Source organism: Cariama cristata, unplaced genomic scaffold (genome assembly GCF_000690535.1).
Source record: "Cariama cristata isolate BGI_N322 unplaced genomic scaffold, ASM69053v1 scaffold13771, whole genome shotgun sequence".
In the NCBI taxonomy this organism is placed as follows: domain Eukaryota; kingdom Metazoa; phylum Chordata; class Aves; order Cariamiformes; family Cariamidae; genus Cariama; species Cariama cristata.
The window spans coordinates 6,995-21,370 of record NW_009597617.1 but is presented as its reverse complement, the minus strand read 5'-3'; the positions used below and the strand labels follow the sequence as shown (position 1 = coordinate 21,370).

Here is a 14,376-nt window from a genome sequence, read left to right as displayed (position 1 = left end):
GCTCTTCCCTTCATCCCTACCACCATCTTGCAGAAGCAGCTACTTCTGTTTCTACTGACCTGGCACGAACAGACAGAGCATCTGTCATTCTCCAGCACCCAAATCTGACCGTTGTGCTTGATTTTGTCTTCATGGATACAGTCTCCTGTGCAGTTCTTGCCATGGGGACATCGACAGTCGTACCCACCATCCAAGTTAAAGCAAACTGTGTCATTGGCACAGCTATGCCTTCCAGTTCCACATTCATCAATGTCTGCAAAAACATGCCATGTAATGCTCTTAGACCACATTCAATTAATAAAAATGTTCTTGCGGCAATCAATATAAATGATTCTTGGCCATTAAAGCCTTCAGCTGAAAATTAATTTGCACTTCACCAGAATGGGGAGAAATAACTTGCAATTGCACAAAAAATATTTTTCAAGTCACTTCAACTTTTAAAACATGGTATTTTGAATTTTCGTAGACATTTTTCTAGGTGAATGCTATTGAGTAAGGTAGGTAGAATGAAGAAAACGCAGGAAGCATAAGAACAGAAAATAATTTTCAGCTCCCTAAAGAGCATTAGTTTGTGGCAATCATTCATGAGACATGTTCAGTGAAACAAGAAAAACTGCACAATCTTGTTTTCAAAACCTTTTGCTGGCTCTGTCTAGCACATTTGAGTTCACTTGCTGAGAAGTTAATGTGAAAGGTGACGTCTGACCCGTAAGCTCACTTAACCAAGCACACCGTGCTTTAGGTTGCATCATTTATTAGGGTGTGCAAACTAGAATATTTTAATTATTCAAGTTGCAGTGACATCTATAGCCCCTGTGTCTAGCATACAAAATACAGAAAAAAAAATTAATGTCTCCAGTGAATAAAGGTAAATGACTTCAAAACAATCCTGTCTCAAAGAATTCAACAGTACCTTTAAAGGCCTACTTCATCAAGACACACATACTTATTTTGCAAGGGCAAACTAGCAGGACACACTGCCTTCTACTTGAATAGCTTTTTTCAGCTGTCCATATGGAGAAAAGTTATCTTGGAAAAAAGCTTTGAAAAGGCATGAAGTAAACAGCTACATGCGATAAAAGGCAGAAAACACTGGAAAAGTAAAGACTAGATCTCTGGCACCTGCAAATATCGATACACTGAGTTCACCTCTAAATACAGTTTCACAACAGTCTGGCCCAAGCTCTTTATTACAGTTCATTAAAAAGTAGCGTTGTGATATTTAACTGTCCAACAGATCAGTACAAGACAAAATAAGCAACATGGTCATGCATGTATCTTTTACCATCAGCATAAAAACTTAATAAAACACTCAGCTTTGGGTTCCATAATGGAAATGAAACCTCCAATTCACCTCAAGCACATTCAGTTTAAAGCAAAATAACTCAATTATCATTTCAATTCCAAGTGTGGCTGCAGTCAAAAAAAAGTACACAAGTTGCTAACATGAATATGAATTGGGATGAAAAACAGCAGGGAAATTATTAGAATTCTATTGTATAAATAAGCAGCATTGTGGGTTTCCTTCAAATACCGTGTGCAATAACAGTGGCACCACCTCAAAAAAAAAGTGTTGCAAAATTACTCAGGCTTATGGGAAGGATGAGGAAAATGTCATTTGAGAACAACTGAAAATAAATTGATTGTTCATCTCTAAAAGAACATCAGCAAGAAGGGATATAACCAAAAACTAATGAATACTCCAGAGAAGACATGTTGAGAGCTTTTGTTCTCCGTATTGCCTAACACACAAGACAGGGGACAGTGAATGAAACTGAAAGACAATAAATTTAAGCCTGATAAAAGGAAATAACTTTTCATACAACGCATAAACTATGACACACACTGCCACAGAATGTTAAGAGGGGGAAAAAAATTGCAGAGCAGAAATTGTATAAAGCTAGCAAGAATATTTAATTTGCAATGCTAACAGATTCTGGAAGAGAGATTATGTTTCATGCATTAGGGTCTACGGTGCCCTCATTTACGTATCAGATAATCCAGAACAGGCGAATCACCTCAGATCTCCACGTCTTCTACCTCATCACCTGCTGAAGCACCTGGAGTCAGCCACTGGTGCAACGGGGCAGAAGATAACTGGGATCGTGACCCTCATTGAGAGTGGCTGTTGGCACGGCCCCCGACAGCTGAAGGATCACCAGCCCATCCGAGAGGGAAGCCCAGCCCAAGAGCACGGCCCCGTCGTCCGCGGAAGCGAGGGCCCTGCGGAGGCTGTCCCGGCTCCAGCCGTGGAGGGGTTCAGACAAGTGGCTAACGGGAATGGGCTGAGTGATGCTGCTCTGGGCACAGCAGAGGAACGCAAGAGCTGCTCTCTCCTTCCTCTGTTTCCTCTTAAGTGCATACTCAAAGTAATACAATCTGGAAATTTAAAATTAAGATCTCCATATACTCCGTCTAACTGGTCCTAAGTTATGCAATAACGAGAACTAACACAAACCCAATTTAAATATAATGATTCAGATTAACAGTAGGATTCTCTTTACCATTGAAATAATTTTTAATAAATTACTTTGACACTTGTGTTCATTTGTTTAAAACACTCTTTTGTACAAAGCTTTCACACAGCTAGTGTCACACATGAATAATATCACTTCTCAACAACCTGCCCACCTAACTGAAAGCAGCCATATTTAATGAGATACTTGAACAAAGTTCAGCAGTCATGTTAATCAGAACAGTTTCCTTTAACAACAAGTGGTAACCCTATAAAGACTAAGTCTGCGTTTGGCACTTATATACAAGTGTATTTCACAATTTTCCCATGAGAAAAAGGCTTCTGGAGTTTGATTTTCAACATGGTAACGGTGAGTGCACCATTACCGAAAATAACTGAGGTTTCGTCATTGACGTTGGTATTGAGCCAAGCTTATCCAACATTGTGAACTTATGAAAAACCCCAACCTTGTTTTTTTCAGTTGTTTGATTCATGAAAATACATGTTCTGGATAGGGCAATTTAAATATTCCTGGTCAAAGCAGGAGCTATTTATGTTTTGATTCTAACCTAATCAGAAACAGCAGTGTGTTTATGATGCAGCAAGAGAAAAACAAACTTTGCATGCATGAAATTCGCATCTGCATTATTCATCCACATCAAACTTCAGGCATTATCTGCAAAGAACTTGCACACAAATCATCCATGCCAAGCAAAACTTTGTTCAGCTTTTTGACTTTGGATTTGTAATGGATGGTGAATTATGTTACTGACATTTTCTTTACAGCCATAACCAGCTCTCCAATTTCCATAACCATATGGACAGGGTACACTGGCCCCTGCATCTTTTGTGTCTGAAAAAGGGAGCGGGGAGGATTACAGCTTGCATATTTCCAGTATATTCAGCCACAAAGGCATGTTATTATCGCCCTCACATTGTTTGTTTTTTTGTGTTTTTTTTTTTTTAAAAAAAGGCAACAAAACAAACAACAAATAATTCACTTCAGGCTATTTACAAGACACTGCTTAGGAATCAAGCAGCTTGAATGTTATGACTTTAGAACATTAAGTCTCAAAAGACTTGGAGGTTTGCCTCAGAATAAAAGAGAAAAAAAATGTAACTAGTTATCTAGTGCTAAATTGAGGACCAGTTCTTATTTATCCAGTCTACACTAAAAATTACAGCAGCTTTCATCTGGCACACTTTTAAGGATTTTCCTTTTCTTACCATCCTCCCTGGGTACAACTTAATGTTGCAAAGACAAAGGAGTACCATGGATGAAGAAGTAGTGACACATGTTACAGAAAGCCAGGAGTTAATTGCATCACAAGTAATTTCATACCTACGCAGGAAAAATACTGGACTAAAGCCATACAAAATTGTGACAGTACCTAGAATGACTAAACTCCATTTGTAATATTTGAGAGACTGCAAAGGCAGAAAACTCCATAAAAATGGGAATTTCAATTGCCCCACCAGGTTGTGACCCAAGGCTGTATTTAACAGATTTACTGACTGTTTCTTGGAACAGATAGTCAAAGAATCCCAAAGGGACAAAGCATCAGTGGACTTGGCCCCGAGCAGTGTGCAGGCTCCAATCTGAAACGTCTCTACTGTGCAGCGACTCTGTACTGGTGACCGACAGTGACCACAACGTATGCAAGTTCAATATCCTTAAAGGAATTTAAAAGGCTGCAAAAAATCTCTGTGGTACAGCTTAGTTTCAAAGACTGAATTAGTTAAAATGTTGAATCTTTAAAGATAAATTAAAACTAGTGACCAAAAGGATAATATGTTTTCAGGTAGAAAGAAGATTCTTTAAAGATACTAGATTATAGACTCAGAGTAAACGTATACTATACCAATTAAAAAGACTTTAAAGAGGGCAATACATTTCATATACTGTAATACTTTTAATCGAAAACTTCATGAGCTCCCTTGCACAATACATGCTCTTAAAGGAACTATGTGCCATGGCAGAAAAGAGGTCATTGACTCACAGATTAATAGTGGGTTAATTAGTAAGCAATAAAAGGCAGCAACAAATGGTCAGGTTGTCACAATAGAGAGTTGTCCCAGGGAAGTTCCCCGAGAATCTGTGCCAGAATGTGTGCTGCCCAATATCCTGAATCATCTAGGGGAACGGATGAATGCTGAGATGAAAAAGACTGTTGATAAAAAAGTATTAAAACCAAAAAATTGACAGTGAAATATAGAAGTATTTCATGATATTGAACGAGTAAACAATAATATGTCAGATGAGATTCAATTGTAAGGTGCACGGGGAAATACCCATTCAACAATCAAAACAGTCTTTTAGATCTGTTCTGGAAAGAGATCTTGGAGCTACTGTAGATAGCTCTAAAAAAATGACAGCTCAATGTTTTGGACAAAAACCCCCCAAATACAATGTTGATAATGACAGATGAGAAAACTCACAATAAACTCACAAGGAACATGAACAAGGCAGAATTAGGAAAAAAAACCCTGTGTACACCTTGCTCAGAGACCCATTCTGATACAGCTGATGGGAAGCTGCAACCTTCCCTCCTCTGATGAGCTATCCAGACTTACATGCAGGACGTTCACATAAAACCCCAAAAGGTCTCCCCCAGACATGATTTCGTACCAGACTAATTCTGATATCAGTTAGAGTGTCATCTACGTAAAGAAAAGATGAACATTTCTATCGATGAGCAATAAGCTGTTGGAAAAGATGGGTTGGGAGGGTGGACAGTTCCTTTGCTCCGAAGCAACGTAAGTTTCTCAGCTACCTTAGCTCTGAGCAGTAGCATTGGCTCAGCAAGGTGACAACATCAGATACTTGAATACTTTCTGCTTAAGGCAAAAAAGGAAGGAGTGCATTTGATGATAGGGAGCCCAAGCTTCTCTGAGCACAAAGTTGGTTTCTGTTCTTCTCTGTCCTAAGTAAATCTATTGACTGATGTAGTCATTCTTCAAAGAGCAAGTGAATTGTGAATAATTTATTTGTGACTTCATGCAAGCCAGCTGTCAGAGTGCTTAGCAGATGTGGAAGATGAAGAGCTGAGACTTTGGATGCTGGTAACACCAGCTTCACAGAAATGTTTCCTGATACAGTAAATGTGTTCAAATTACTGTCTTATAAACAGTAGTGGTCAAGTTTCTGTTTTATCAGTCCTTTTATAAAAGATGAGAAACCCTGCCAATTTTGTACTCTGCCCACACTCCAGAATATTTAAACACTAACGTGTCTCCATATCTGCCTTCTGTTTGGTGATGCTTAAGTTGGGTTCCCAAACTCAGTAATGAAGCCCTAATGCCTATAGTTCTGTTCGGGATGGATGGAAAAGAAGTCACTTTATTTGCTGACCTTTTACGATCATGAATAAAGGTGAAAGAATTTCCATGGAGCTTTGTGAGTGCTAGTAAGACCTTTTTTTTTTCTTTATTTCCTGTCTCCTCAAGTGCTATCCATAACAAAGCTTCTGTTAAACATTACCAGCACTGGAGAAAGATCTAAGTGTAGGACTCCGAACTGACAGCGGCTTTTCAACTACAAGAAATTTCATGTACTCGTTAAAATACTGGATGTACTGTGGGATAAATTCAGACATCCTGACAGTCTGCAATTCCTCTGCCTTCCAGATCCAGAGATATGGATGCTGAAGTGACCATTTCGGATTTTGTTCATTCGCTAAGGCTGGGGAGCGTCCTGAGGCTTGTAATATGCCTCCGTCCCTCATTAGCCTGGACTGTGGAAAAAATTGTTCAAGTAGAGTCCCAGCCTTCTGTGTTGTCAGGCAGCCTGCTCTATCACACAGAGAAGGAAGTGATTCTACTTCTGGAAGCAGGATGGCAGAAGGAAAACATAACAAGACATTTCAGAAAGAAATCCTAAACTGCGAGTTCACATACAGATAAAACCTTACAACCAAAAAAGGATCCTTTTTGAATTGGGCATTCTGGATCTATGCTTTCCAATCCTTTCATTTGCACCTGTCTCGTTTAAAAACTGTGGTACCTGCTGAGTGTGAAGGTATGTTGAGCTCATATTCTGTATCAACAACAGCTGGTACCTGCCAGATACTCTCGGTAAGTCCTAAGGGGCTGCATTAATTAGGTGAGCTATTCTTCGGACGTGGAAGCATGCAAAATGTCCAACAACTGATGAGGTATAACCTGCCCTGCTCTGGTACAAACCAATAACAGCCTCTCTCTTCAGCTGATTTTGGGAGCTTTTAGACATTGCAGGTGACAAACTCAAAGGAATCAGGATCTTACACAGAACTGCAGAGCAAATATCAACTGGGCCTGAACATTCTTATTTTACGATTTTGCCCTCAGTGATTCCAGTTTTTTAATGCAACGAAGCCTGAGGCTGCAATATCTACTATCTTAGCCTAGCTGTCTTTTATGAAATGCTACGAGAGACAACCTTCAGAGCACCAGTAAGACTATGTAAAGAAACTATAAAGAAAAGCTGTAGAGGGGGCAAAAAGGAAGGTACCAGGTAATATACCATACTGAATGCTCTATTTACATATATATAAAATTTAAGACTTCCCAAAGCCAAGCAGTTCTGAATGACTAAGCAGCTGATCTTTCACCACTTTTCTAGAAATACGACGATGCATAATATAATTCTATTTCCCAGGGAAAAGCAGCAAATGCTGGTAAGAGGTTGAAGCCCTACAGCTGCATTTCCCATCATTTCTCTCGGTAATTGTTATAGAGACCACAGGTCTACCCAGGAGTATAATGTGAAGCAAAAATAATAGCAAAGGAATGTCTAGGTCTTCCACTGCCTGCAGGTACAATAAAATAGGATTATGAATTTCTGCGTTCAAGTACATTAGTCAAAATACTCAATATTCTCAGTCGTGCCAAAGAAGCAGCAGTAACCAAGGTCAATATGTGTGTAAACCAGGCAATTCAGCAACTATTATTTCATCATCAAGCACTGACAAAGTCTAATGCTACCAAGGAGTCCACCTCTAGCTAGGAATATTTAGGACAATGTCCTAATGGGACCATTTCCTGCAAAAGGGGTAGGCCCAGGTTTGGTACTCTGTTAAGGTTTTTAGGGACTGCCTCTGTGCCTCTGTCATCTTAACAAAGGTGTTTCCACCTGAATTTTTAAAATTGGAGGTTTGCTGAAGGAAACAAGGAGCTGAGTGATACTGATCACAGAAGTGGTCTCTATAGTACTATCAGCACATGTCCAGGGGACACAAACAGACCCAGATTTGAGCAGATCATATAGAACAATCAAGAAAGAAAAGATTTGAACCTGCATTTCCTTGGCTTTTAAAGGTTTTCTCCACTGAAAGAAGGAACTTTCTTCAAAGCAACTAAAACTTACAAAAGACAAGCCAAGGACAAGCCTATTATGTACTCTACATAAAATACTACTTCGAAGTAGTCCTCTTAGAAAGCAAAATGGACAAACCCTCAAAGAACATTTCCTAATCACCAGGAGGTTTAAATTCTTTGTCCCCCCAAGAAATCAAGGCAGGACCAGTTTGTCCTCTGTGTAATTCTGCACTGTTCCTTCCACAGCTCTGCACGCTGTAGCACTTGCACAAGACAGAAAGCTTCAGAGGACACTGGTCCTGGATACAGCAAGAGGCCCATACAGTTGAAGGTGAGAAGTGGAGAACTGAGATTTGAGATCTGAGGTTGGTACAGCCTGGAAGCTGCTCCCCCATTACAGTGAGCATCTAAAAGACCATCCACCAACAAACAGCTCAATCCAATCACATCTAACTATGGGATACTGAAGAAGTGACAAAAGAAATCCATTTTCTTATGTCTTTAAACCCAGTAGGGGAATCTCTCACAGTGGGAGTATCTGACCGCAGAGAAGCCAATTGCCTTTGGACTACTGTCCTCTGCTACTGGAAGTTCAACTTTCCATACTGCAATGGATTTTAGGCTGTCTCTTCTCTCAGGTTTTATTTTCTGTCTGAGACACAATATCACAGGCTTCAGTCCAATAAAAAGTGATGTAGTAAGACTAATAAAACACCTAACCTTCTTCCCCATCCCAAGTTGCTACGCATTCCAAAATCTGGAGCTGCAATCAATCAAACTGAAAGTGTTCCACTGTTCGTGACTAGGGTTATCAGCAATGAAGATAGTTTCCTGGCATCTGTGATTTAATTCTAATTACTTATTATCCTCTGTGTATGTTTAATAAAGAGCTGCTGGTGCTTTGTAGAAAAGGTCAAAACATTCTAATAATTGCCACTTCTGCATACATGGAGCAATCCTCACATTTATTTTTCCTTGGTTTTTCATTTGCTTAGAAATTGCTGCTTAATTGTTGCTTGTTGGCACACATCTTAACAGAGTCACTTTGTATCACACAGATCTCTTGAGATAGCATGTGCCAAACCACTATCTTCAACCCATGAGACAAATGTTATATTGACATTGAAGATAAAACTTGGGGCATTGAGTGTATTTCCATAAATGCCTGGCTAGAGTATTACCTGTGCCGTGAGTGACAGAAGGGCAACGTTATAATCAGAGGGATCACAACTTCTTCTTTGTACCTTCTTGGCCTAACACCTGGCCAGCTAACGCTGACATTTAGTTAGTTCTTGACAAAGAAAGCTCGACTTACGAAAGCAGTGGCTGACTCAAATCGCTGGCTCCTCCTGGGAATACAGGCCTTCAGCTGCGGTGAAAATGTGTTGAAATAAAGTATTGATGATGGGGATACCGAAAAGGTCATTCTTGCTCCCGGAGAACTGTCTGTGTGTCTGCCTTAGTGCAATTAATTCAATTGCTTCCCTTTGGAACCGATGCAGCCCACCAATGTGAGTTTAAACAGCAAGGTAGGAAAGCTTGCACTGTGTAAGCACTGAGTATTTCAGCACTCGGAGACAGAAGGCAGAAAGGCTCCTAATTTTGCCCGAAGTAGCCCATGGCAAAACAGCCCGCTTTGTTCCCTTATTGAAGAGCAGCAGCATGCAGTATCTTAAGAGCCTAATAACGCTCCATACTACGAGATCTGCATCTGAAAGTAACTGTGCTCTTACTAACCTGCTGTTCTCTCTAACATCATTCATAAACAAAGAAAACCTTCCCATCTCCATGGCCCCCTGTCACTCCCTTGTCCCCTGCACCCTGCCCCAGCCCTAAGTCCACCGAGCTTCCCAGTTTGTAAGCTTGTTCTTCAAATCGCACCTTTCTACAAGCAGTTAGCCTATGCACAGCAGAAGCACCACAGTATTAACTTGGGTGGGGGTAAGGGGGTCAGGGCCGCACAATCCTTCTTCGCAATGGGAAATGTTTTCATCACAGACTATTTCAGTGTATGAGGAATGAAGTGGAGGAACTGAGGTCTGGATTGAGGCCCATTTCTGCATATAAAGAATCTGGCATATAAACAGCTGACCGTGGAGTGACAGATTACAGTGCATGCTATCAGCCCATGGGAAATCACTTATGCAAGGCTCAGTCACAGAAGCAGCTGTAGGGCCAGAGAAACTGCGTTTTTAAGCACCATGCCTGACTTCACCCATTATCTTAGCAAATCATAGAAATGGCCACTAATGCTCCACCTATACATTAGGAATACTCATACTTTATATTCTTTTGCCTTTTGTTTATGATGCTTATTTAGACTATGATTGCTTCAGGTCAAGATTTAACGTGCATTGATACAGTGTCCAAGACAACACTTGACAATGCAGTACAGTCAGAGATAGCAGACATTACTGTAATGCGAGTGATAACGTGCCCCCACCTTTTTCAGATACTGACCTTCACAGGATTCTCCACTTGGTGAAAACATCCCATTGTCATGGTAGCCATCTCTGCATTCGCAGTGGTACCAACCAGGCAGGTTAATGCAGTTAGCACGGCTGTCACACTGAACAAAGCCATCTGAGCATTCATCAATGTCTGTTTAGTAAGAACAACGAAAAAGGAGAACATTCACACAGAGGAAATTGCTATACTCATCTGATGGGAGAACGATGTCTCCGGTATATCTGGGTTTCACAGAAGTATTTTCTTGACACTTTAATTTCCAGAATTATTTGCAGTAAAGTTTTGAATCATTTCTATAAAAGGACTTGACTAACAGTGTTGGCCCTGCCAACAGTGGAGGTTCTGCTAATCCCAAGTCACTGTTTACATATTAGCAACTCATTTTGTCACAACACACGACAGGTAATCTGACATCTGTGTAAGTAGCCCACAGTATGATGAAAGGAATTGGATCCTAGGTTCAAATAGCAAGATGTTAACCCTTTGAGTAGTGCAGGCTGCCTGATAAACAAAGACTGTTTCTAGGGGCATATCAAAACATTAAATACTCACTCCAGTCCCTTGCTTATGCTCTTGGTGACACCGATGTTAGGTTAGTAGGGCTTCCCTATCTTGCAGCGTTCCTGTTGACATACACCAGCGCCTCTGACTCTCAACATAACTGACTGCAGTCTCCTCTCTCACCATCAAAGAGAACAGCTGGGATTCCAAACAAAGGCTTAGACCCTGATGATGAAATACAACACATTCTCCTCCTTCCAACAATTCCTTTGGGATGTGTGTTTCTTAAAAGACCACCTTCCACTAACTAAACTTTACAGTAACAACTCACCATAGAATGGATTTCTGGATGTACTCGCTAGATCCAAAATCCACCCAAGCACATCCTGCAGACACCTGAACGCACGGACTTAGCAGAGATGCAGAGAACTTTGTGACATGTTCATTCCCAGTGCTTCCAGTTACGCAGCAAGCCGTATTAAAGAATAGGTCCCAGAGTATGAGTATTGTTAACAGTTAGGGAATACCAGGAATACAGAGTCAAACAGGGATAAAAATCTGTCCTTCCTTATCAGATTCATCGCATGATCATTGTGTTTTATACCAGAGGTAGCGTACCTACTTGAGCAGCAAGCTGACCGAGAGATGCCTACAGAACTGGCACAGAGGCGGACATGTCACGCACAAACTGCCTTCAGAAGCAAAAAGTTCTAAACCCCCCCCCATGAGTCTGAATACTGAATAAACCCTCAAAGTACTGGCCATTCTGGCCAAAGCAGGGATTCAACCTTTCTTTAAAAGGTTGAATCTTTAAAACTAAGAACTAAAATAACAAATTAAGACTCAAACTCTTAAAAGTACCTCAGCAGTTGATCTAGTATCCTCTGGGATGCGGATATGAAGGAGAGGTGTGATGTGACCACTGAGATATATGTCAAATACGTCAAAATTCTGCCCAGAGTCCGTTAGCTCCCATTTATGTCATCTGTTATTTTCATAGAGGAAAGTGCAAACTGGCTAAGAAAATCAACTCTGAGCTGCAATAAGCTAACAAATCTCTCTTCTGAAAATACCGATGTGTGCATAGATAAAGGTCTACTCACACTAGTCTCTTATGAAATCTATTCAAACATAAACTTTAAAAAATCCCAAAGCTTCCTTATTTGTCAAAACCACTTTGTTCCACATTTGAAGGTAAGAAAATTATTAAGTACTTGGGGGACACCTGGATAAACCATAAGGTATCACTCAGTCACCCACATTTATTTTTGAGTTGCATTTTTATACATGTCAGGGAGGAAAGGTGTGCTCTGGGTATTTTATTTACATGCCAAATAACATCTCTTTGGAATCACTTTGGAATAACCATATCACGAGTGTATTGGTTTTTAAAAGCTTTACAGATACTTGATGAAATTTCATTAGAGATTTTCATTATGGCATCTCAGTCTGATTTTCTGTCAACACTCTCTCTAACCAGGCACGCCTGGTGTACATTACCAGTATTTCTGATGATGAAAATTACCAGTACTCCTGCTGGAATATTGCAGCAAGCGTACATTTTGCTGCCTTCTGTACCACAGATGAAGTCATAAGTCTCCATTGGTTCAAAACACAGAATTTTCAACTCCACTATGAATTCCAGGATAATCATCTAAATAGTCCTGCTGCAGGACTGAGAAATGCCAAACCTTTACAACCTTCCGCTGTTCAGTGTGCCTCTCTCTAAATCAGTACAAACTCTGGCCGTTTTCCTGCGAGCAGCCAGGAGCCAGTGGGACCGCAGAGGTGTTTGAGAGATCAGAGGAAGATCAATGAAAATTATGTTACTGTAGAGAGAAAAGGTTGGCTTGCAGTCTGTGCCTTATCTACTGCTATTCGCTCACATACCCGCAGATTACTTAAGAAAAAGGAAAGAAAAAGAAGAAAAGGCTATAATCTAGAAGTTCCCTTACCACTGGGGAATATGCTGCCTGGGAGACAGCTTGACTGGCAGAACACAATCTACGTGACCGTGCTAAACGCTTGGGATCACCTGGTCAGTACCAGATACCTTGCTGGGGCTGGCCAAAGCTACGCGCCCCAGAGAATCAATGAAGCATTTAAACTCAGAGGCTGAAAGAGAAGAGCTGTTGTTCAGACTCGATATGAATCTTCATACATTAATAACGTGCATTAAGACACTGAATGGCACATATTTCTTCTTTGGGAAAGCAGAATGTATTTATTGGCGATGAGGTGGAGAAAAGAGTGTTATTTAGGTCAAAGTAACCCATATGAATTAAAGAAAGCCTGCGTTCCCTTTTTCAGAACAATTTATTTGTGAATCTGTAAGCCTTATAATTATAAGTGCAGTATTGCAGGCACAGGCTGAATGCATTCTGATGAACTCACTTACTGATTATTCAGGAAAAACAAGCCTTGAATGTCACATCAGTATTGGTAAACTGACAACAAAAGCAGCTTTTCTGTATTTATTTGCAAACTAGCTGACAAACCTATATCAGAAGAAATATTACATGGGATGAAATGCCAATAAACAAAAGAAATACATTCTTCTGGTTTTGTTATGGCTGCATGCAAAGTTGAGAGGAGGTAAGTAAGAAAGCCTACCATAACAAGCATGGATGGAAGCATGCTGCTGGTCTTCAAGAAATGTCCTGTTCTTGACAGATCGTTTGCCTGAAACCATTGCATTGGAACCCTTCCTGCATCAAAGCTGAATAACCCCTTACTCTTTACACGATTTTGCAGCAAACAGAAGAAATCCAAAACAATTCTCCCCACCACTAACTTTTTAGGCAAACGACATTTTACAGCACGTGCCAATGGGTTTCCGAACATAGATGTTCCTAATGCACAGAATTTTGTTCTAAATCTCTCAGCTAATGCTGATCATTAATTCTAGTAGGGACTGGCTCTGTAATGGGACAAAATATAACTGTCGCAACTCTGTTAAAGAAGAAAATGCAGCAGAAATGTGTCTTGCAGAGCCAAAGCACTGATTTCATGGAAAATTTTCTTGACGTTTGGATAAAAGGATTTCTATTGTCAAATGGGCATAGCGCTGCTCAGGAAGTGCTGCAAAAGTATCTACAACTGAAATTATCGTATTAGTATGGGAAATGCAGCCAGAAGTAATTTTTCTCTGTCCTATGGTGAAACCTTCTCTGATGACTCATCGTGCAGCTGCTCAGTCAGAGGTGTGAGCTGACAAGAGAAGAAAAACTGATTGAAGTTTTGCTTGGCCAGTGGCTATGGCATATCAGTGGGTTATATGGAACATTAACAGCACTAATGAAGTCCTGTTTGATGCTGTACTAGAAAGGCACGAAAAATGAAATATTACTCTATAGAAGGAAGTTACTGAAAGGCTTTATATTTTCACTTATCAAAAAATTCAACAAACTTTAAGCACAAGGAAAGGAATGATGTATATTTTTCAATAGCAAGTGATGATATTTTTAAGTAAACAGCTAAAACAGACATTCTGAGTATGCAAGTTCTGCTCTTTAACTGGCTATAAGAAGCTGTGGCAATAAAGAGGGGAGAAGAAAAGAAAAAAAAATAGAGGTAAGCATCCCCATCCAGGAAGTAAAACAGAGTCTCATACGTGTGACGGGCCAGAGCAAATGCTCTCATCCTGGCCCTGCTCC

At 40.3% G+C, this 14,376-nt stretch overlaps 1 protein-coding gene across 1 annotated transcript in view; it reads right to left on the bottom strand.

Moving 5' to 3' along the window:
* The window catches only part of LOC104168394 (protein NEL-like), a gene marked incomplete at its 5' end in the record, with an annotated part of 17,846 nt that extends 7,495 nt beyond the window's left edge, over positions 1 to 10,351 (bottom strand). Inside the window, 2 exons of the mRNA XM_009708970.1 lie at positions 60 to 253; positions 10,211 to 10,351. Of these exons, the coding sequence (XP_009707272.1) occupies positions 60 to 253; positions 10,211 to 10,351 (335 nt within the window). The remainder of the gene's footprint in view (positions 1 to 59; positions 254 to 10,210) is intronic.
* Positions 10,352 to 14,376: the final 4,025 nt, after the last annotated feature.